General features: G+C 38.1%; 1 protein-coding gene across 1 annotated transcript in view; it reads right to left on the bottom strand.

Annotated features, from left to right (window-relative positions):
• Positions 1 to 759: 759 nt before the first annotated feature.
• Positions 760 to 26,285, bottom strand: part of LOC116847839 (lachesin-like) — a 549,068-nt gene continuing 523,542 nt past the window's right edge. The window contains exon 11 of the mRNA XM_032823310.1: positions 760 to 1,973. Coding sequence (XP_032679201.1) covers positions 1,864 to 1,973 — 110 coding nt within the window. The 3' untranslated portion in view covers positions 760 to 1,863. The remainder of the gene's footprint in view (positions 1,974 to 26,285) is intronic.

The following is a 26,285-nucleotide window of genomic DNA, read 5'->3' as shown; positions in this document are numbered from 1 at the left end:
GAGAGAGAGAGAGAGAGAGAGAGAGAGAGAGAGAGAGAGAGAGAGAGAGAGAGTTCTTAGACGGCTCGCTTCATCGCGCGTAACACGTTGGCGTCTCGGTGCACGTGTCGGTTTTGCACGCAAATTTAGCCGCGCTGTTCTTTCGTGCGACCGTTCAGTCAACTCGCGAATTCTCTCCGTGTCGTAAAATAATGATTCATGATGATACACTTACGTCAAAAGAGATATGCATTTATTCTTTTGAAACCCGATGAAAGCGCATATTGATCTTCCATAAATTCTCGATACGATTCCATGGAGATCCGTACGCAACGCTCGTGACAAGAGAACAGACTTGATTGCATTCCTCGCACATTTGCGAGAAATATTTTTTCATTTATTTCTCTTTCTTTATTTGCCAGTGAGTAAATTGTGACAATTTAAAATAAAAACTTAAGAAGTAAGTAAAAGAGACACGCAGGCAGAAATCATACATTACGTGTAGCGCGAGCAACTAAAAATAAAAATTAAATTTATGATAATGATAATGAAAGTGCAATGTAATGGTGATAAAGTGCAGTATAATAATAATGAAACGAATGTAACAGAACGTTGATTATTAAAGTTGATTATTAACCTGGGACAAAAGTCACGACAACAAGGCATGGTAGGGTAGACAGAATTGCATATTTTTCAATTATTGGTAATGGGAGCGCGTAGAATAAAATCAGAAATTGTTCTGGAAGAGAGATAGTTCAGGAAACTGTCTCGGAAACAAAATATTTTTTTTATTTTTTATTTGTAAATGAGTAACGCTGTTAATATAATATAATAACGTAAAAAGGCGAAAAATAAGTAAAGATATAGATACGCAGGTGACACGATTTACGTGCAGCGAATAACAAATAATAGCAATTAAATCTACAACAATAAAGTGTAATATAATGGTAATAAAGCATGGTATAATGGCAATAAAGTGTAGTATAATGATAATAGGGCGAATATAACAGAACGTTGATGATTAAAGTTCATTATTAAACTGGAACAAAAGTCACAACAGCAAGGCATGGCAGGCAAAATTGCATATTTTGCAATTATTGTGGTAATAAGAGTCGGCGAGCGCGCGAAAACAAAATCGAAAATTGTCCCAGAAACGAGACAGAAATTCCGGAAACTGTCTCGAAAATGAAACGCTGATTTTTATTTCATTATTTGCAAATGGGTAACCTTTTTGACAATATAAGGTGAAAAAATGAGAATTAATTATATAATATAGAAGGAGGAGAAAGATACGCAGACAGAAAAGAAGTCACACGATTACGTGTAACGACTAACAAAAAATAGAAATTAAATCTACGGTAATAATAATAATAAAGTGTAGTGTAATACTAATAGAGCGTATTGTAATGATAATAAAGCGAAAATAACCAAACATTGGTGATTAAAGTTGATTAATAAACTGGAACAAAAGTCATGACCGTGGCAGACGAAATTGTATGTTTTGCAATTATTGTGATAATAGGAGTCGGCGAGCGTCGGCGTCGAACAAAATCGAAAACTATCCCGAGAACGGATGCAGATCGTGTCGATCGTAAACCAGTTACCCGCTCGCAAGCGCATTTCCTGTCCGTCCGTTCGTCCGTTTATCCATCAGTCATTCGGTCAGTTCCATGCTACGAGACGCGGTTCCACAAAAAGCGCGTGCCCCGCGGGAATTATGCGACCTGTGTGTATGTGTATCGTAGGAACACCCCCAGGACTCTTAGGCCCTCGTCATTGCCGTTGTCCTCGTTGCTGCCGCCGCCGTCGTCGTCGACGACAACGACGGCGACCTTCTTGGATGAACGCGGTACGCGACGGTACTTCTTTTCCACGGCGGACGTCTTAATTCGCCGTCTGGGGCACGTAGGGAGGCATATAGGGCCCCGTGAGGATGTACTGCACCGCCACGACCATCAACTGCGGCGCACTCCATCTGATGATATATGCGCTTCCTGAAACAGAAATGCATTTCGCGTGTTACTCAACGCCGCTATGTGAGAGCGAACCTCCTCTACGCGCGCGAGTCTCGTACGTAGGGATGTGCGATTTATGAAATTGTGTACCGCGATGCGATCTTTTTTAAGAACCGCAACGAACGCGACATTACATCACGATTTTGTGTCCTAAATATGATTTTAAATCGCACGCGATTTTATATCGCAAATGCAATTTTATATTGCTAACGCAGTTTTTAATCATGAGGGTATCTGGGGTAGGATGGGAACCGTAATATTTAAATAAATATTAAACGTATTAAAAATAAATAAATCAACTTTCTCTCTCTCTCTCTCTTTTCATCAAAATATTTTTTGAAATATTCATTATAAGAAAACACAAGTTTTATTGTGAAAGAATAATTAGAAATGAAAATGTAACGAAGTTAAATGATGTATCTTAAAAACATTGTTTAACTTTATTATGCTTTCTACGCGGGACATAATAGGAGACATTTTACAGAACTTGTTTATTTCCGAATTATTAATCTTCAAATGTTTTTAAAAGTGACTTATTAAAACATGCAATATAAAAACGTGTTATTGCACGTTTAATTAATTATAATTATTTATTAACATTTATTTATAAAACAACGAGACTTTTATCGATCTTTTTATTAAAATATTAATTTTCTTATTAAAATATTAATAACAATATCAAGTGTAACAATTTTTCGTAATTTTCTGAAATAAAAAATATACATAAAAATCATATATAAAAAAAATAACGCAACTTGACATTTTAAGGCTGTTATAATGGCATAATCTTATTATGTCTCTAAATGTGTAAGTTTGGATTAGATAGTATAAAATATCATAGATTGTCGCGCGATATATGCATAAAATACTTAACTACAATGAGTGATTTTGAATTACAGGCGTGATTTTACGATGATTTTCCAATTGCGTATCGGATTGTGATTTAAGAAAAGAAAATCGCGGTGCTTACGATGTATCGCAAAATCGCATATTCCTAATCGTACGTACGGAATGTCCCGGATATTGTCGCGGCTTCTTATTCGCGCGATTTGCGTTTTTAATTAAGGAGCTGCCAAAGTGAAAATGACAAATTCCCAAAATGTTGACGACGTAAGGCAAATACCTTGATACTAATAACACTGATACTTAATAACTCTGGACATTCTTATTATTCTGGTCCTTAAATACGAATATTTAACTTTCAATATAGAGAATGTTTGTACAAGTACATGCATATTCTACGTTGAAAGTTTAAATATTTGAAATTTAAATATTGTACTTTAAAGGATCAAACCAATTAGAATGTTCAAAGTTAGATATCAGTGTTATTAATGTCCAAGCCTTAGTAGTTTTTTACTTTAGAGGCGATCGTCATCATATTAGATAAGCATTAACACGATATCACGCTACTCTTTTCGTATTTCTTATACATATAGAAATGCGTGCTGCTCTGTCTTATTACACTTAGCAGAAAACCATAAAAATTTTGCAGACTTATTGTATATTCTCAAGTTTCTAAAGTCAGACAAGTATTAAAACGACCACGCTATTCTTTTTGTATTTCTTGTTCATACAAGTGCTAAAGAAATGAGCGCTATTTTGTTTTATTATACTTAGCAGAAAACCTAATCACATAGAAATGTACATATAGAAATCTTTCTGCAAACTTCTTGTACATTTTTGAGCTTTTAAATGTGCTAGACAAGCATTAATACGAACATGCTACTCTTTTCGTATTTCTTGTTTATACAGGTATTAAAGAAATGTGTGCTTTGTTTTACTACACTTAGCAGAAAACATAACCACGTGTATATAGCAATATTTCTGCGAACTTCTATGTGTTTTTAAGCTTATAAATCCAGTTGTAAAGGCAGAGAAATGTTCGTTGAAATTTTCCCGAGCGAGGAGTAAACTCAAGTTCCATATACACAAACTGCAGAACTTTCGTACTAGGCCAATATTTACTCTAACTGACAGCTCGAGATGCCAGTTTTGAAATTTCTTATCGTTTTGTTTTCATATTTAGTAATACTCCTATTCATTTTTGGACGTACAAAAATGCTTTCAAAAGTATTTGTAATCCAGTGCAACCAATACGACGTGAGAAAATATCTGCATCCTTTGAGTAAAGTTTTTATGTATGACAGTTTATGTATGACAGTTTTTATGTATTGATTTCCTCTTAGCGCGGAGATCAATTTGCCTAATATCACCTTCAACAACTTTCCCCGATAAAAAAAAAACACATCAAAGTCCGCGGTGTTGCGAATCGAACTTCGAAGTAGCTTCATCGCAGATTTGCCAATGAAATCTCATTTTTTAGTCAATTTCAAAAAGATTTCGAGCGAAGTTCCTTGCAGTTACTTCAAAGTTTCGTTTACATCCACGCCGGAAAACTCGTTCGAGCCGTAACTTGAGACACCCTGTATATATCAGATCCACCTGAGGCTGCCGTCATTTTTCTTTCACGCGAAGAGAAGTGTGTGGGCGGATCGCTATGGAAATGCCGTTTCGACCGTTTAACACTCTCCCCCTCCCCCTTCTCTCTCGCGTCTACATTTCTTCCCGCCCGTCTACTTTAAGTCAAGAACTCTCCGGCTTCTTACGTCATTTTTCAAAACAGTACCTTCCTTATTGCGATCTCCGTGCGACAGAAATGTTTCTCCCGCATGCCTCGATTCAATCTGAATTTCTGATCGGGGGACTCCTTCAGTCTCCCCCCTTCCCTGCCTGTCTGCTCCGTCGAATTGGGAATCGCCAATATTCCTTATTGATCGTTCCATTTTTGCCATTCTACCGTCGGTATAACGACACCCCTCTTCGGAAATCTATAATTCTATGACTAGAAAATCACGAGGAGTCTTTTTTTGGACATGCCGATATCGATTGTTTCTAAATTGACGTGCATTGAGAGGTAAAGAGAGAAGAGGCGGGGGAGAGAAACAGGAGGAAAGGGTCAGCGTGAGATATTAAACACGACGATGATGATAAAATCGATATCTACTAATTTAAGTGGCTCTCAGTTACATTGGACCGCACATCAGATAAATTAGCGAAATTGTCGCGCGATATAGTCGGGAGAACGCCTGGCATTTATCGTTAAATACAACGCGTGCATTTGCAAATTTTCGCGAATTATACTCGTCTTGATTAGAAGCGCGTGTGTTCCAATCAACGTGTTCCATCGCGAAGTTAATAAGTCTCGGCGCGCACATCGGCTGCTTTAATTCCCGTTTTAAAAGCGACCGAGCCGAAATGCCAGCCGCGCGGATGTACCGCGGCGCCCGCGAAATATGTTGATCGTAGAATACGTTGGTGTCACTCGCGCGCGCCACTCTACGATTTGCATATCTACCTCTACACTCATTTACATGCCGGATGCGCGAAAAGACTGTTCCTCTCGCCTCCCCCTATAATACCATAATATTAACGTTCCGCGTATGTATTAACGCCGCGATGTGTACTCGGGACTGTGTAACATCGTGCCCGATATAACGTTATCTTGGGAACAAACCGTTTCCCTCGTTGTTGCATTTATGAGATAAATTATACAATGTGAGCGCAAACAGCGTCTCTTTGTTTAATCTAAATGTACTATAAAAATCAACGCGTGAATTATTCAACCAAAAGAATACTACTTGCACAAGATGCGACGATATTTATTTCACAGTTCGACTGTTTTCATCGCAAGATCGCTGTCGGCGTATCGAAGCGCGTCAACATCAGGTATTAATTCCAATTCGAATTGATTAGCAATCAAATATGAGATTATTCACCGACAGTGTAAATATTTCATTATTATTTGATGTTTGGTATTGATACATCAGGTACGTTCGTTGAGAACAGCGCAGGGCAAGATTAAAAATTTATCGTCAATAAAATAACGATGAAAATTGAAAACGCTCATTCGATCGCAGGGGAAATAAATGAATCTCATGTAGATTATTCTGCACCGATCCGCAGTGATAACATTAACGTCGAAATCGTAAAAGAAACGAAAGAAAATCTTGGTCTAAAAAAGAATCTGCTTTCTCCTGTCGTGAATGAGAATGAGATGCGTAAGGAGTTCGCCGACTGCAATCTATAGCTACATTTGGCTGTGGCCGTCCCTCGCGAGTCGGCAGTAAAAAAAACAATACGGGCGCACATGGGGTCGCGCCAAGAAGATTGCTCTTTGTTGTACGTCTCTACGTCAACTCGTTTCCGAGCAATAACTTTTCGAAATTGCAACATGCGCGCGAGCGAGACAGACGACCACATGGTCTCGACTGGCCATGTGCTCGGGCGGCCATGTTTGTTGTCGCATAGCGCGCAGGCGTGAATGGTCGCAAGGTCGCAAGGTCGGCGGCGAACGTAACGATAGTGGAAGATCGTGAATGACAGGTGCGTTACGAAAACAGACTACGTGATGGAATGCGATGTGGTGGGGGTCGTGTTGAGAGGAGCTCGCCGTTCAGCACTCGCAGCGCTCGCAGCCACCGATTTTACTGCCGCAGTGCCGAGGCGATAGAGGGCGCGACTCAATGCGCTCGTCGATCCCTTTATTTCTAGACGATCTCGGGTCAAGCTTGGTCTATAATAGGTGTCGTAAGCCGTAAGAAATGACCAATCATAGCCGATTATTCTTGTAATAATCGATTGTGATTGACCAACTTTTACAGCTTACGGTTTACGATACTTGTTGTAGACCTAAAGACCGCAAGCACGTTGCAAAGCTGAGATCATCACGCTTCATTCAGACGTGTAATCGTTCTTTCTCGAGATAACGCTTAAGACGCATAGGCTACTCATGTGTCAAGTTCAAAAGCTGGTACAAGTTTAAGACTTGAATTTCAAAATTAAATATTCTTTGCCAATCCAATAATGAGGTTTATTTTAATAATCAGACTTTTACGCCCATAAATCTATGAGTAATAATAATCAAAGATAACTATACGAATGATAACTTGATCGTAAATCTTGATATAATTGCACAACGAGATTTATACAACTACAATAAATCAGAGACTAATAATCAAACTACGAATAGAATTTATTGCAACATTTATAGAATTTATGGCAACATTTATTGTCGCCAATTTATTGTCGCCAATAAAAGAAAATATATTGTAAGATATATTCAAATATAACTTCTTCGATTCAACAGTGAGATATTTTCGTGACTCAATCAAAAACAGTTGAAAACTGATTTAAAAATGCAAAAATGGCCGCTGCCACCTCATACCCCCAGAATACATTTTCTAATTTTTAATCAAAACCCAGTCATTTCTCTACACTTTTATTATTGTAGTTTTTAGTATATATATATATATATATATATATATTAAAAACTACATAAAATAATATAAAATATAATAATAATATATATATACTTATTTTATGTCTGTGTCAACTTTCATAAAAATCGATTCTGTTAAAAAAATAATACTCACTTTCCATACTTTTTTTTTTTTGACTAAAATAATCGGCACATCAATAATCAAAATTAATGAAATCACGAATAATTTCACCGATTGATGAAATTATTAACCCCTTCACTAAGAGAGAATTCTCGTTAACGTGAAGGGATTAATCAAGCTTTGACGTGACTGATTATATACACAGATTAATAATAAATTTCGTCAGTCGATTAAATTACTCGTGATTACATATATGACGATTGATTAATTCTGATTATTGATATGCTGATTGTTTCAAAGAAAATTTTAATGGATTAATGCTCAACACGATATAAAGAGCGATGAAAGAAAGAAAAACAACAATAATGAGTTTCTTCTCGATATATCTAAGGAAATTAATATCGTTTGTCGCGTGTAATTGTACGTAAAGAAGGTAATATCGAAGGGACATATTATATGTCTGCAAAACCGCTATAATAATCGCGGTTTTTCCCCGATTCTTCTTTTTCTCTGGCATACCTCGTCGTATCCAATTTCACGGACAAACTTTAGAGATAACACAAGCGAGGAAGCGGTGCAGCGCGCCGTGAGTTTAATTACTCAAAGCTTGGAATAAATTAAAACTGCGTGTTTCACATGAAAAGAATGAAGTCTTGGAGAGTCGATTCAAGATTCCTTTGCGATTCCTTCGCGGTCCCTTCGTGACTTCTGGGAATGCTCCCTCTCTGCGTCGCATTTTCCCGTCCGCCCCGGAAACTTCCCCGCATCGTTCAACTATCGAGAACAAGGAAAATTTGCTTCGCTGTCTAGAAACAGCGGGGAAAAACTGCGATCCGTATTTTCGTGTATCGCAACGTAATCAATGACTGATGATCCGCGACAAACAAGTTCAACGTTTCAATTATTCTCAAGCATTTTATCTCATAGACATGTCAATTTGTCGCGATTATATTTTCACGTTTGAAATCTCGATTTGATATGATCGTTCGTTCAATAGCTCTTCTCATTATAGCTTCGCTGACAAATAAGAACTATATTCGGCAATCTCGTGCTGCATTGCATTACGCCTCATCGCGAAATCGATCGGAAATGCGCTGTGAAATATTTTCCGGGAGGAGCGACGCTCGAGTTCCCAACGTCGAAATCTCCCGGGGAGCACGATCACGTTGTAAAATAACGAGCAATTACGCGCGACGTATTATTAAGATGTCGAATAATTTATACTGAGAACGCTTGAGGAATCAACGGGGCGTACGTCACTAATAGCTCGCAGTCCCGCGGGAAGTTACGATTAATCTACTTAATCAGCTCGATATGTGTCGATAATTAATCACACGCTACACCTTGGACCTCCTTGAATCGGCAAATGGGACGATCTGTACTCTCTGAATTTCTCGAGAGGTGGAATCTGACTCAAAATAAGTGAACAGTGGCACTATTTTCGCTCGAAGCGATTGTGAAAGAACTGCCACTCGCGAGAGTGAGTATTTTACTCGAGCTTAGAATGCATTCTGATTCCGAGTCGAAATTGTAGCTCCACTCTCGATCTACACTTTCTGGCATCTGTATATTATAGAGTATATATATTATAAGGTATCTCAGTTCGATTTTAATCTCTTGTTAGAATGTAGAGCGGATTAAGATATCTTAATGTTCATATGAACATGTTCATATCAACTGTTCATATGAACAGTCCAATATCATTTTGCGAAAATCGCAATAATGACTCAGATATTAATTGTAGAACATTTATGAATGATCATAAGAAAAATTATTCAATACGAAATTAACAAATAGATATTTCCGATCAAAATACCGATAATTTTTTGTATCCGATCAGGAAACATCCGATGAGAAATACCGATTCATAATTTTTTGATCGGTTTATTTGATGAAATGCCATTATGATTAGAAGTATTCGATTAAATTTAACCTGATATCCTGATCGGATATAAAAATTCATCGATATTTTGATCGAAAATATTCGTTTGTTAATTTTTTTATCGGATAATTTCTCTCAGTGCATATGATATATGGTAAATGAGCTGTAGTGGCGATGTCTGCTGTCGTGTGCTTGTATATTAGGCCAAACTGAGCAGAAAAGTCCTCTACCATTTTGCAAATAACCATGTAGATTTTTAATTATCAACTAAAGAAAATTGTTGCACGATTTTGCGCGATAATCCACCGTTCTACGTCTTCACGAGAAGTTGTGCAATTGAGTTGGAATATTCTGTATAGGATCATTGTATGTGTTTAATACAAATGGTAATTAAAGTCCTACTTAGCGGCTCTGAATAGTATAAAACGCACAAAATGCCACTTGTAGATTCCAAAGATCTCTTGGCAAAATTAGTAAGTTAAATAGAATCAGGAGAGGTGTTGATATAGACTTTAAAGTATCAAGATAGGCGTTAAATGGAATATTGAAGTCAAAAATATAGTGAAAACTTCGATTTGGTTAGGAAAGAATCCCGAATCGAAATTTTGACCCTATATGTTAAACCTTGAACTCTACAATGCAATAGGAGGTAAGCTAGGAGAGTAGGTTTAATTCTAATGATACAATTTACTACTACTTAAACTTTGATGATGTTCGAAATTTTCTTTTTCAGTTTTTTAGCGTTAAAATAGATTATATTATAAGCTTCGGAATATCAAAATAGCTGTTAAATGGAATAATAATGCTGAAAGTAAGGTCAAAATTTCAACTCTGGTTATGCGACCCGATAGAGAGCCGGGTCTCTCTCTCTCTCTCTCTCCCCCCCCCCTTTACGCTGCGCTTACACCCCCCCTCGCTTAAACTCGTTATATTTCGCAAATTTGACTTACACCACTTACAGAATAAACGGCTCGTTTAATCTCTTCTTCCGCAGCCGGAGTTCCCGACCGTTTTACAAAGCTCGTTATCTCGGTAATTACGTGCGGGGAGGTTAAACGCCGGCTAGAAATTGGTCGCGCGGAACTTTAAATCCCGTTTAGAAATTTCACGGTCTATATTTTCGCGATAGCTTTCGACCCGGGCCGCGGAGCAGGCGCGCGCGCACGCTCGCGTTCTCGTTCGCGTGTGCGCGCCTCTCCTGAAGAGAAAACTATATGCAGCCGGAGTCGTTGCCGCTGTCGCGCGTTGCGAGAAAAGCGACGAGGGACACGAGCGACGAGAGGAGCGACGCGGAGGGCCGGGGCTGAGGAATGGGGCAGAGAGAGGTTGAACTCTGGATAAGCGAGAGAGACTGGGAGTTTCTAGCGGAACTTTTCGTCCCAAAATCCCCCGGGTGTGTCTCGAGTGCCATCCCTGATCCTAGCCCCAGCCGAGCGAAACTACAGCGGAGAGATCTCTTTGGTTTTTCGATAGACATGCGCCATCGGGATGCACCGATGCGTCGCGCAATATTCGCCGGAATATTGCGCGACGCCATCCAGGATTATCCGAAATGCCTGTCGAGCTGCCGGGCGCATGATTCTCGCGAGATTAATTGTAAAGAATCGCTGGCGATGTGAAGGAAGGAGGAGCCACCCTTCGGCCTGGACGCGTTTATTTCGTCGGCCCGCTTGTAAGTGAATTAAAGCCCGACAACGCGCAAGCGGAATATTCGATCTCTCGCGGTGAACGCCAGAACATTAGCCACTGTGCGAAGGTAGGGAGGCATTCAAATTCTGCGAAATAACAGAGCAATCGCGAGCGACGTGAAATAAAGATCGTAACGATATAATATCGTATCGCGCAGAGGAGCGAGTGCGGAGGAAAGAGTATCTCACAATATCCGCGATATCTGTAACTGCGCAATATCGATGAAAGTTTTCTTATACAATAATGCTCGCGCATACGCACACACTAGCATACGAACATATAAAGTGTCGGCTTCGACTTCGCGGTTTTCGTTACTTCAACCGTCGTCATCTCAATGTTAATAGTCTCGCATGAAATTTCTTAGGATCTAATTGGGAGTTCGACTCCCCAAAATAATTATGGTTATAAAATCTGGTTATATTGTAATATATTATATATAAGTGTTACGTTTCAAATATATTTTAAAGTTTCTCTAGTCAGAATTGGGACGAGGTATGATGGCTCCTGATTGGTTTCCTGATTGCATTCTGTCCGTCATTTTTGGGGATGATGTGAGTCACAGGGAATGAGAGAGAAACTCGAGTAGGAGTGAGACGCACGGAAAAAACAATTGGTGCAACCGAATTTTCGGTTGCTCAGAGATCAGACGAAAACTCGGCTGTAGGAACAGAAAAATTTCTTATGAGGCTTCTGTATAGTCAATTGTTCTCAGTCGTCTCAACCGAGTTCTAATATCGTTGAATCTTCAGACAAATATTTACGGTTGCGACAGCAGAAATATTAGTTTTTATAACAGAGATATTGTTTTTGATCAGTTGGTTTCTATTTGGCTGCACCAACTAAATTTTTTTTTGCGTGCGGAAGCTCTGAAGCTGAAATAACGAAGCGCAACTTCTCTCTCACTCACTCACTCACTTGCTCTTTACAAATGGCGGACGATGTCTTAACTCTAACTTCAGGAATTATAAAACATACTATTTTGAATAGAAAGCTAAAGATTTTCTCAATATACTTCCCGGTCTTCACTTTACATTTGAATTGAACAAAACATTTATTGACTTTCCAAATAATTTCAATATTCTATTCGTTAATTAACTCGTACGTTTAAAATACTCAAAGTTAAAATAGTTAAATTTTAAAATAGTTCTTTTGTTTTTTATTCTATTGAATGCAATAACAGCCCTGATAGAAAACTAACGTAGTTTTCGGAACAGTTATTACGTTACTAGTTACAATTACTAGTTACGTTAGTTCGACAGTTACCTTAACTTTCATGGTAGCAATTATTTATTCTACTTAAATAGCGGAATTTAAATTTAAGTAAACACATGCTATTAGCCTTCAAGCAATTAAATAATTAAATAATAAATAAAATAACCCCCACCAAATTAATATTTATTCATTTTTGGATATTTTTTCTGTCGATTCACTATTTAATAACAAAATTCTACGGTAATTTTTATTATAAAATTCTGTGCAATTGATATCGTGGTAGAGATAATTAATTTCAGGGCAAATTTGGGCATTCTAAATCAAGCTTTGTATCTGGAAAAATCTCGGTAAATTCCTACGCGGGATGTAATTGCGACGGTTTCCGTTGTGGGTAAAGGGACGCGGCCCCATGTCCGCCACGCGTTGGCTGGCGATCTCAAATTGGCGGCGGAAAAAGGACGGAAAAGACGCCGCTCTCCAGACCGGTGCGGCGGCGTTCCCATAAGATTTTATTTACGTTGCGGTCTGATTTATCGCCGATCCGGCTCACGCATTCGCGCTCCCGCTCTCGCGACCCACTATATTTTCCCTACGAATCGTACGGAAGTGCATGTCGGGAAATATATCGGTCGCGTTCCGCTGCACCGTAGAGACGGCCGGTCGGAGGGTGCGGGCTCCTATCGTGGACACGGGGTGGTATAACAGATTACTCCCTATCACGTCCAATATGTCAAGCCGCGCGGACGACGAGGAGTCAAGCATTATATTGCAAAATAAAATGGTTCGCGTGCGGCCCGCTGCATACACGCCACACCACACCACACAACACCGCGCTGTGCCACACCGTACCGCGCGCTTCCCGGATCGCCGGTAGGTCCGGCGTGAAATATCGCGGCGCGCCGACCGGGAACATGATGTACGTATTATTGGCACTTTCGTCGGAGAATTATGTATTTTTCATATTGCGCGCCTAGCACTCTCGCCCCATCGAATGCAAAAGAAGGCACGCCGGCAACTCGCTTGGCTGGGCGAACCGTTGCGTCAAGGTGAGACGGAGGCTGACCATTAGGGCGACCAACTTTCGAACTTTCCCGATTTCATCCAGGTTTTCTGCTCTGTAGACTAAAAAATGGTCCTGCAGTCATAGTAAAAATTATCTAGATACGAAAAATTAGCTAAGATGGACAAGTGAATATCAAGTACTGCAATATCGCATATATTTGTTTTGTATTTGATCAATATAGATGACAGAAGCAGAATTTCTATCTGGATAATTTGTGAAATTTAGCAAAAAATCTCTCACATTCATACATCTTACAAAAATTGACTGTGGCAGACAAGAAAGGACTAGCGAGACAAACGAATATATGTATAGTTCTCACACATATTTAAATTTACTTGCAAATATTGCTAAAAAGTTGTTGCTATAAATTATTAAGTCATTCAAACGATCAACAGAACAAGAAGATTGGCGAATAATTATGCGTGATACGGCAGACGATTCATCATAGCAACGCCTGCCGTTGTGTGTGTTTATAAATTAAGTCAAACTGAACAAAAATGTCCTTTATGATTTTGCAAATAACACGTAGAGTCTTGAGTTATTCATTAGCGAATAATCGCGTACAATAATGTACTAACGTCCTTTAATTAATAATCCTTCTCCTTTAATATCCTTTAATTAAAAACCTAAGCGGTTATTTGCAAGATGTATAAAATAAACAAGAAGGAACATTCGTTATGACTTTATGACGTTATGACGTATTCGTTATGACGTTAAGATCATTTTTTAGCAGATCATAACAAATTTCTATGAAATATAGCAACTTTTTTAATAGCACATTTTAGTATCTAAACTCTAAACAGCACATGTGATATGAAAGGATAGTCAATCGTTGCACACTTGAGGAAAAAATATTTAAGAAAGAGCAAATAAATTCTTATAAAGAAGGAGAATTAATACTAGAAGATATTTTGATCTGATGTATCCCAATGAAAAAGTTCCGAATTCTTAAGAACGATATCCCGAAATAGGCTAATTGAGAGTTGGTTACCCTAGCTATCACCGTCGACGAGGGGTAAGTGGATCGAATGGGTGAGCTGAAGACGTTCTGAAGGTTCGACTAAATCCAAAAGCACCATACGGTGAATTTTAACGGGACGTCGGCGATATTGACAGGTGTCGCGCGGTGAGCGAGGAGATGGGATATCTTAAGCGATGTGTTTTCGGTTATATACTCGGGGATGATATCGAGCGAGCGAGGCTGTTCGCTACGGCGCATCCGTGCGCTTTGAAGTCCATGCAAATGGGGTTGCTATGTATAAAGATTAAGAGACGAGCGCGAACGGACTTTCCGTGTTATCCGCGAAGGTTAAGACGGGTCGTCTCGTCGAAATCCGATACGGCGCTTTAAACATCGATTACGTCGCGCTCTGTTACGCGCCGCTCCCTTATTTATATTATCGTTGTCGTCGTCGTCGTTATCGTTCACAGTCGATGAATCAAATTGCGAGTGCTGATGCCAGGGAGAAAATATCGCGCTTCTGGGCTCGTTAGCGCTCGTGCTTATTCATTTTTTACGCTAATGTAGCGTAACGCACGGCGTAGTGTTGTAATATTGTTAATGTCCAACTCGGAAATTTCTGCGACGTCGTATTGAGTATGTTGACCGAACGTTCTGTATTGACCCTCGCTTTATATGTTTTGAACGTTTAATCTATTGCATCAGGATATCTATCGCATCATTTTTTTCTAAATGAATTTTGGAATCTAATAGAAGAATTTATTTCTGTTTTTTTCGTAATTTTTAGATGATAAATCTCCTTAGTGGATATTAATAATATTGAGTATTAATCAATTAAAATATTGATTAAAATAATCGACAAATTAATAAACAAAATTAATCATTTGTCGCGTAAAATCACGAGTAACTGATCAATTATACATATAATGCAATTAATTATTAATCAAATTTGAATTTAATTGATTATACATTGATTAATAATCAGTGTCATGAGTTGATTAAATTATTCTTGATTGCATATATAACGATTGATTAATTTCAATTATTGATTTACCGATTACTTTAGTTAAATAAAATTTCAATCGATTAATGCCCAATGGTGAATACCGAAAGCGTTTTGAGGTTTACCGAGGTAGAAATGTTACAATTTCTCTGTCATTGATCGCATATTTGTCGTAGAGCCACGTGTAGAGGAGATCGGGGCTAAATAGTTCTAGGAATATATTGCTCGTGTGGTTTTTTTAGTATTTGAGAGGAATAGCGGGCACAAAATAAATGTAATTTTAGAACGTTTTAGAACGTAAATATTTTTCCCTGAGTTTTATTAAAATTAGGGTAATATTATTAGTTTATTAAAGATTATATTATTAGTTAAAAAATTAGAAAAAACTGATTATATTATATTATTATATTATATTATATTATATATATTATTATATATTATTAAAGATTATATTATTAGTTAAAAAATTAGAAAAAACTGATTGGTAATAGCAAAGTAAATAACAGATTTCTCGAGATTTTCTATTAGCATCCTCCATCGTGAATAAAATTAGTGTTAGAATGAATTTTTTTGCAAGTGTATAATATACTGTTTCTGATAATAAATGTGATTTTCGTTCATAAAACGATTGAAATAAAGCATATGGACAGACGAGGTAAAGTTGGCCGGCAGGAGGAGACTACAACTACTAATCAAGATACATATTTCATATGTGGCCTTCTTACTGTGCGCTACTGAGTAACTGAAGCCGATACCAGGGCAAGATGGCTATGTTGCTGTATGTTCGTATTTTGGTTATTGTAAAATAAAATACAGTTAACAGTTTCGTAGTTGGCATTAATACATAGAAGAAGGTTACCTCTATTATGTTTATACAGTCAGTCACAAGAATTAGTTTCTTGAGAAGTTCAAAATTCTAAAATATAAGGCGTCTAGCCCAGGTCTTTTTTACTGTCCTACAAACCACGACTATACGTTAAGAAAAATAGTTTTACTAATTTAACAAAATACCAGTACCTGCAACAAATGATCAGTATTGTAGGACAGCAAACAATTCCATTATGAAAACAAATGATTTGTTGCTTCCAATTTGCTGCTGTAGTAACACTTCTGTAATGAATACATTACAGATGCTATATTGTGCAGTCCATAACAAATCATAAATTTGATTATAGATTTGATTTGTTAGCAATGCAGAGATCAGAAATGAAGAGGTTAGAAATTACGTTCAGCAAATCAGTTATATTAATAAAGAAATGTTTGTTTTTGCAAGAATTTGGAAAAAGAACGTATTATTATTATATAAATACTAGGTCTATTTCTTCACAATCACTCATTTTCTATGTCGCAATATTTCACGTACACATGCACTATCTAACAGCAGCTATCTCGCTCTGATTAGGAGGCGGTGATGCAAGCTTGCACGGATTATCGCGACGCAAGAGTTTCATTTGTCTTCGAACAAATCGTTTCTGCTTGCGCCGCTTATATTTGTTGATTTGCTACTGATATTATAAGTTGTGATATTCTAATGAATTTCGTACATCCAACAAATATGTGATTTATATCTCAGCAATATGTGTCTGTTAAAATGACAAATGATAAAAAATGATTTTTGACAGTAACTACTCGATCGGTTTCCGTAACGATCATCAAACAGCAAAAGTGCTTTCGCTCTGCTAACAGGAGGATTTTTCTCAGTGTACTCTGTCGGTGAGTGCGTGTGATTTTGCACGCCGCATACACCTGTCTAAATTATATCTAACATCAACATTTCCGGCTGTATCACGCGGATATCGCGAATAAACAAAAACGCACGTCGCACGATTCAGCGCATTATTTTGCGCTCACCGTGAAATACACGATTGTCACGGTTCCGACGTTGCGACAAATATACTCACGCATTACGGTATAAAGCGCGATATTATGTTTACTCACAACACGCCCCACAGACCATAGAACCTCCGCAACTGTTTCCACGAGATGACGATCTCTCCTCCTTCCCACTCCCCCGCATAATTCTGATATTGTTAACCTCCTTTTCGCACTGCGCCTTTATGTGCCGTCGCAGTTATCAATCCATTTTTCCCGGCGCCGTCGACGTCCCTGGACCATCGGCTTTAAGCCGTCGACGCCGGGTCCGGGCCGAGTATAACATTCGACGGAAATGAGGTCGAAGGGAATAAGGAGGTTATTGAGTTAGCGGTGTATATCGCGTCGCGAAAGAGAACTCCTCGTGAAGCACCGTGATAGTCGCGGCACGTGGAATTTGTGGCCGTTAAAGTTGTCGTCCGCGCGATCCGTCTTTAACACGTTCACTACCAGCGTCACATACGTGTGAGCCAATTATTTTCTCACCAGAGACCAGCGTGTGTATGTTGTGTATATGTGTGTGATTGCGAAAATCTTCCACTATATCACATTAGGTCTGTTTTCGAAAACTTCCTAAACTGCTGTATACTACATTGAGAGAAAAAAATAGTTGGAATAACTATAATCTCACTATATTTTATAGTTCGTTTTGGCCTCAAACATATATTTATAGTTCATCTAAACATAAAAATATAGCAGAATTAAAGCAGATTTATAGTTACCATCTTATTCTATCTTTACTCTATGTATATAGTAAAGCACGCTTTGGGAATATAGTTACATGTACCTATATTTTCCAAATATTCTAATTGTATTGACTATATAAAATAGTTAATTTCTCTTACCATTCAATATTTGCAACCTTATTATATTTTTTATTTCAAATAATTATAATTCTTGGTAAAAGTTACCATAGTAAAAGTTTACATAGGTCAGTTATACTATGCTATTATATTGTAAATATTACAAACATTATGCTAAAATTTGCTATAAAAATAATATTCCTAACTATAATCTTTTTACTATGCCTTTATAGTTCTAAGTATCATACATTTTTCCCCAGTGTAGTGCTGTATAAGTTAGAGTAAAATAAAATATACTTGTTTTACTCTAACTTATTGCATCATTGTACACCAATTCAGGAAGTTCTGTAAAAAAGAATAAGCCTATAATTAAACTGAATCTGTTTTACACAAGTACACACACACACACACACACACACACACACACACACACACAGAGGGTGATTCAGAAATACATCTACAAACTTTGTATGTGGATAAGTAAGTTCTCTCCACACCTACAAAAAAATATCATATGTGCATACGTCCTAAAATCTCTGGTTTTGCTACACACAATAGTTGGGTTATAATCGAAAGATTACATTCTACGCTGGCAATAAGAGTAACCATGTGGTTTATGCATGATGGGACTCTAGCACATTTTAACCGTATTGTTTGAGATGTATTCACTGATATCTAATATGACAAATGGATAGGTAGGGGAAAACCAGTCGCATGACCTGCACGTTCACCTGACTATGGTTATCTATATTAAGTAGTTTCTCCGTGAATACTTAGGATTCAGAACGTATTTTTTAAATAAATTTGATGCTAATGATAAATTTGTGGTAGATTTGATGTTAATGATAACTTTGTAGTAAATTTGCGAATGTATAAACTTATGAAATACTTAAAACAAGTAATATTTGCTTGAATGCAATATATATTTTTCTATGTACATACAGAGAAAAAAATATCTAAAAAATAAAAGATATTCATTCGATGAGTACTATAATAACAAATTTATTTATAATAATGTAAGTAAATCTATTATAATATAGAATATAAAATATGTTTCTTTAATATATAAGGAAATTACTAACATAAAACATAAATAATATAACTAATACAAAATATATTTTTTTTAACTAAGGAAATATATGCATACCTTCTTAAAAACTTCGTTCTTAATAAAAGTTATTCTATTAAATAAAAAATAGATTTAAGAAAATATAAGAAATTAATATATTATTAATATCCATATATTATTAATACCCACATTATTATACGAATAAATACTTTTTATTTTTTCGATTTTTTCTTTGAATGTAGTAGTGACTTTTTTCCATAACTTGCATTGAAACTCGATGGATAATTTATTTTTGATACGCAGTGCAGTTTTTTCTTTTTTTTTTTTAATTTTATGAATTCGTTAACTGTTACTTCATACCTTAACGCAGATACAACGAATTATATGAAGCAACAAACAAAACAAAGTAACAAACATCGGTCGGGTTGATATAATCCATTACGCGTATTCAGCGGCGAAGTTGTGCGCGCAGCGATAGAGCTCGGCTGAGTCCAGCTTAGCCGTCGTTAAAGGGTCACAGCACGACGCATTTTTAACGCACATTCGCGCGGCGCATTCGCGAGTGCGACGTGAAAATCGCGCGAGCGCGAGAGTTGACATGATATTACCCTTACGTAAAGGTGCACTCCGCGCTCCGAGGTAACAATTTGACAATAAGCCGGGCTGCACGGGTGTCGCTTATTAAAATATTTACGAGTGCGCGACAAATTAAAACGTTAAATCGCGCCGTGTACTCGTGCTCGTTACGCGCTCGCGCTCGGACGATATTTAAAATGTGGAAATGCGTGAATTTACGAGCGAGCGATGCGAATAAACAAAGCACGCGGCGATCACGCGGTGACAATGAAATCTCGACGAGAGCGGCGCGAGAGAGCGGGCCGGCATTAATTTTCAATTTGATCACGGCGGGGAGCACCGGCGAGCCATTAAATTAATGTCACTCGGCGACCGTAAAGCCGCGCCCGTGGAATCGCCGGAATCGCCTCGCGAAATAGCGACGTTCCTCAGCGATCGCGCGAACTCGACGAACGCAAGGACGGCACGCGGGGGAGTGGATTAAGTCAGGATATCCCGGCCGTGTTATACGTGCGATCGGCGATACACACGACGGTAGCGTCTTTGCTTCTCCCGTTTCCCGGTTACTCGAGATCAAGATATATTCGAGCGGCTGGACACGCTTCCCCTAAGGTGTCTTTAGTCTTTTCCCCGGGCGTAGCGGCAATGCGTTCCTTCTCACGTATCAACCGCGCATTCATTTATCAAGCCACTACCTTGTCTCGCTCGCGAACGCTTGTTGTGTGTATTTGTGTGAGCGTGTATATCATGCGTGGTCTAAAGACGGCATTTGTATGTTAGCCGTTTGAGCCTCCCTCCAGCAACCCCCTCCTTCTATCCCGGCGCGCATGAAGGTTAAGACCATTTGCGTCTTGGGAAATCGGGGTGAAGATACTCGACCGGTGGTCCCTTGACTGACCCTTTTACGACGACGGCAAATTACCGGGAAGTAGAACACCTTATGTTTCCTCTTCTCTCTTTCTCTCCTTCTTTCTTCTCCGGCCTTTTTTCTCCTTCCCCTTTTCTATGTGTCGCATTTAAGTGGATAAGAAACGGTCGGAAGACAGCGAAACATAACAGTAATTGCGTCAGTCAGTGTAGGTCATTAATCGATGCCGCAGTAATATCGAACATTACGCGAAGAGAATACCGTGGCGAAATATTTTGAAAATTATATGTCATGCGTCGTTGAACTGTTTGGCAGCTGGTTCATGTTCCAAAACCATTGACGACATTAACTCTTTATAAATTTGTGATGAATATTTTAACCACGTCACATAAAGTTTAAAGTGTCTATTGTTTTACAAGACAAGACAAAAAAACAATTAGAAACAAAGAAGTTTATTAGTAATTTTCATTATACGGATAATATATAATAGAAAACATGTCTACATATAATCATACAAGTATTTGTTATAAAAAATGCTACTAAAAAAATAAAAGTATATCTACTTGTGTAGTGTGTAACATAAATTTTTTAACATTTTTGTAATCTTTCTGACATTAGTGTAACTGTAAATACATTAAATTGGTACAAGTACATTTTTGTGTTTATATAAAGTTTAAGTTTTTATTTAGAAATATTTTAATAAAAAAGCAAATTTCCATATTTTGATTTAAATATTGACCACAAATGACTGAGTACTTTCACTGAATGGATTGCGGTCAATTTTTTGCCAAACAATAATCATAATAATAATAAATATTATAAGATTCTTATATTTCACACATTTATCGTGTATCTAGGTATGTTATGTAAACTTATAATAGATATTAGAGTCACTATCTTTAAAAATATGCCCCATAAAATGTTAAATAATAAAAGTACCAAAGCTGATGAGTTTTTAATTCCTTATAAAAATTACTTAAATTAATAACGGCATTTTATATATTTAATTCTCATATGACATCTTTTGAACACTTTAATCTGACATACTGAGATAATTTCTGTCTTATTCCTGGCTTATTTACATTTCGTAAAAGTGCTAAAAAATATATAACAAATTATAAATATACTTTCAAGTCTATAAAATAGAATTATGTAAAAAAGTAATCGGAAATATTCACTAAGTATCTCGCTGTATTTGTAAATATAAAAAGAAAACAGTGAAAATGTAGTTTATATAAAAATTTGTAACTTTCCTCAAAATAAATTTGAGATTCTTAAGATTTAAGCACTCTAGGCTTTCCTTGTTTATTACTTGAATCTTTAAGAAAAAAATATTACATATTTCAATTTGTTGAAAAGTATAATTATTTAAGTATACAAAAATATATAATTTTTCCAGTCAAGAGACAAATAAAATAATTATTAATTTTAAATTTTTGCAGTATGATATGATGTATCATATATATAAAATTTATTAAAAATATTACAAATACAAGTTATCTAAATTTCTGATTGTGATTAGAGTTTAACGGTATAAAAAAATGTGTTTACACACACATACACACACATATATATAACTAGAAATAAATAAATTACTTACATAAAATTTTCTCTATATATTATATTTAATGTAAAAAAACACGAAATATTACGAAAAATAATTATTTTATTTTGACATTTTAATTTGAGATTAAAAAACAATCCTATAGCAACTTTACTTTTTTGTTGCATGATTCTATAGCAACTTTGGCTTTTTATTGCAATTGAAAACAGCTTAATAGAAAGTACTTAATTCTAATATTTCCGCCAATATAACTTTTTTCAGTGCATGAATTAAAAGTCTTCATTCCCAGTTTCCGGATAATTCAAAATTAATAAAATAAAAAAATCAGGTGAAGTCATAAATCAGGCTCCAGCACAAGATTGGGGTTAATTGGCATTAAATAAAATAAAAAAAAGTAACTGAACACTCTTTTCGTTACGTTATGTATTTTTCCAAAAGTTCGTAATTTTTATCGCTCTGATAGAAATAGGCCGTTAATCGTTGGTAGTTCTGGTGTTAAATTCCATTGCAAATTTGTACCCGTGCATTGCCTGTGCACACGCGGGAAATTCGAATAATACGAAAAGTCACGCTTACGATCCAATATGACACAATAATTCGGTAGCTTTGTCAATGCGTGGGAAACGCGATCGAGGACACGCGGAAGACGACGGGAAGTCGTCGATGCAACACGATCGCGCCTCCTTAGAGCGATGGCGAATTAGGTTCATGACGTTTCGGATGCACTATTACGAATAACGCGATTCCTCTCGTGCGACACAATGATGATCGCCGGAGTGGGGGCCACGGTTGTGCGCCTCAACAAATTCCATTCATGATAATTCGCAGCAAGGAAGACTGATATCTCGCGCACACGCGCCGGCTGCGCGTTCATTTGTCACGCACAGCGGGGCCGTGTGAGTGACTGAGTGCGACATTTGTACGGCATGAACGGTCCATTGTGATTAGAAAGAACAAATGTTTCTCAACCGGTTTAATAGGCGCATTTTCTTCGGACGGACTCGCGTCGCTCGCACGCGATAGCGACGCGTCGGTGAAAAAGAAAAATCGGCTCGCTGCATATTTAAAGATAAATGTCCCTCCGAATACATATGGCCGCGCGATGTATTCTGTTTCATCGTTCGGCAGATCGTCGAAATTCGAGGAACTCGTCAAAGTCCGTAATATATTACAAATTATTCGCACAGATACAGAATAACTCACAGAGGAACCGCAGTGTACAGGTAGATTAGATTAAATTGAACGAAAAATTCCTCTATTATTTTACGAACAAAGATTACCGCGTAAAATTGAATTAATCAAAGAATTCGTGAATAATTACGCACTATACGGTAGATGAACTGTGATGGCGACGGCTGCAGCTGCATGCTTGTATATTAGGTCAAACTGAATAAAAAAGTTCTCTCTCTCTCTCTCTATCATTTTCTAAATGACCACATAGATATTTAGTTATTAATTAAAAAAGATTGTTGCATTAACGCGCACACTGTACATCATCTTTTTTTAATTAATAATTAAACATATACGTGATATTTGGAAAATGGACTTTAGTTTGACCTAATATGCAAGCATATAACGAAAGACGCCATCACAACTCATCTACCGTATGGCGCATAATCTTCTGTGATTAATAATTCAAAATTTTACGTGGTTGTTTGCAAAATGATAGAGAAATTTTTTGTTTAGTTTGATCTAATCTAACTGTACGCGGCTCCTCTGTAAGTTACCGGACACTCTGTATAATCTTTGAATTCTAATGGCCGCGATAAACGTAAACATAACTCTGCCTGACCCCGGCAGAGCGGTGCGGCATATTCTAGATTCCAACATAAAAATGACATTTTTTGTGGCGAAATTTTTATTTTTTATAAATTATTAGAATTAATGTAAAGTTGCAATAATGTATCGTAATGCGAAGGGACTTATAACGATTTAGAGATTTATAACGGATAATAGACTTATCAACTATATCTTATCTTACTCTAACAAAATAACGGGTTCAAAAGGTTAACGAGTCGTTCGCGAACTTTCCGAAGATTCCGTGCGTCTCAAAATCCACAGCGCATCACGCAACCGCTTGCACCAATATGGATGCACTGAGCCGGCAAAAATATTATTTTCTTTCTGCGCCTCTCACGTTTAGTCGCAAGCAGAGGAAGAGGAAACAGAAGAAGAAGAAGAAGAGGAGGAGGAAAAGACGCTAGCAGACGGCGTTGGAGTTTACTCGCGAGGCGGATCGACGAGACGACGAGCTGGCGGAAGCCGGAAAATTTCACGACGCTGTTTCTTCGTCTTTTCGCGTCCTTAATCGCCACTTTGATGCCAGAAAAAAGAAAACGCCGCGTAGCGGGAGAGAGCATTTTTCCGCCTTGTTGAGGGCGGAAACCAGCGGGCAGAACGCGGCTGATAGATATAGGAGCGGAGAAAATGTAGACGGGGTCGGGTAGCAAACAAGCAGGTAGGAGGGTAAATCATCGCTGCATGTGCATGTTTCGACGCTCGCTTCACGCTGCGATTATTCGCGAAGTGCACTTAGCTCGGGACGAACGAACGGACACGGAACGAGCAGCCCCCGCGCGCGCACTCTTATACCACTCGACTGCCTCCTACGAAGGCTAAATCTCGTCGACTCGTTCGCTTATGTGTACGATGGTATTATAACGCGTATATACTGACTGGAAAATATTTCTTTTCTCGCTTTATGTGTGGTGTTAGTATTACGCGATTGTTTGCTCACACAATGGTGTCCCCCCCTTTCTCTCTCTCGTCTCGTAAATTCAGAAGATCGATTTACTAGAAAGTAAATCTCGTTCCAAGGGACATTGGAAACACATATAAAGACCGTGAGGAATTTCGTCTCCCTGGCGATTTATCGCGCAATTAGTCGATTAAAAAATGTTAAATTAAAAATTCATTATATATATATATATACACACACATACACACACACATATATATATGTACACATATATATATACATACATATATATACATACATATATATACATTGCATTGAAATATTGGCAAATTTACAGGCTAATTTATAGGCTAATTTTCCACTTTAATTATTTTACTCGATGCAGAATGATGTGCTGTAGTAGACCATTTACTATTTATATCGAGCGAAAACGAGAGAGAGAGAGAGAGAGAGAGAGAGAGAGAGAGAGAGGCGAATCGATACGGCGAACGCGAAGGAACGGTTCATCCTCGCAGCGCATTACCCCGACGCGCGCTTACAAACTTGCAGCGGCATGTAACAAAATTTGCTTCCTCGTTTCTTCGAGCGGGCGACTCGGCTCGTTTGCCGTTACGCTCTCATTGCTGCCGCGCGTAATTCTTGTTTGATGCGGAAACGCGATCCTTCAGCGAGAGAGAGAAGGCCGCTCGAAATCGCTCGGCTGCATCGCATACGCGCTGCGCAAATATGCAGGCGCATTATGACCGCTGATACCGGCGACGGTATCAATCCTCCACCCTCCTTCCTCCCCCGCCCCCCTCCTTCTCGGATCTACCAACGCTCTCTCTCTCTCTCTCTCTCTCTCTCTCTCTATCTAATTCCATCCTGCCTATATTCTCTCCTGCAACGCGGCACGGTATCTTCGCGTGCACTTTGAACGTCGCTCCGGTTAATTATGAAATTCCGTCCACAGACCGGATACGGCGAAGTTATGCGGCGTATAATCGCGGGTCTGAATAATTTAAAGGCAGACTGCCTTAAGAAGCTGTATCGATCTCTTTCGCGCTCTCCTCGAGCTTGCCGAGCATCGCGTTGTCGTCGGATGCACAACGCAGATTGACGAGCGTACACACGTCGATTCGTTCGATAAATTCTTAGTGAACCTTGCACGCGGCTCGTATTGCTTATTAATTCGCTGAGATCTGACTCGCGCTCGTTGCTGTCTTGTCTGCTGTACAGGTGACACAACGTCAGACACGGTTGAACACTTGCCAATCTCGTGCGTTAACGTCGAGGCGTTATTTCACTTCTTGATAGTGATTATTCGCGCAAAACTTCGTACGACATATGACGCGCGACATCACTGTAATCGTCCGCATTAATCAGTCGACAGGAGCGAGCGGACTGACTTTCGATCGGTCGCACGTCTTGAGAAAGAACATGAACAGCCATCGAGTCATTCATTCTTGATGAAGCGAACTGAAGTGTTCGCGAAACGTTAGAATTAGACAAAGAATTCACGCGGTTCAAACCCAAAAACCAAATTTAATATTCATGGACACAGTGAAAGCCTCAAATATCAAATGAATAGCCGTACTCTCCTTGAAAAGTATTCGAAGAAATTTCGAAGAAATTATTCGAAAAATTTCGAGA

The sequence above is a fragment of the Odontomachus brunneus genome, unplaced genomic scaffold (assembly GCF_010583005.1).
Source record: "Odontomachus brunneus isolate Ranch 3 - 2012 unplaced genomic scaffold, Obru_v1 Obru_scaffold_001, whole genome shotgun sequence".
Classification (NCBI taxonomy): domain Eukaryota; kingdom Metazoa; phylum Arthropoda; class Insecta; order Hymenoptera; family Formicidae; genus Odontomachus; species Odontomachus brunneus.
The sequence above is the reverse complement of the archived record's forward strand: the minus strand, read 5'-3'. Positions and strand labels throughout refer to the sequence as shown.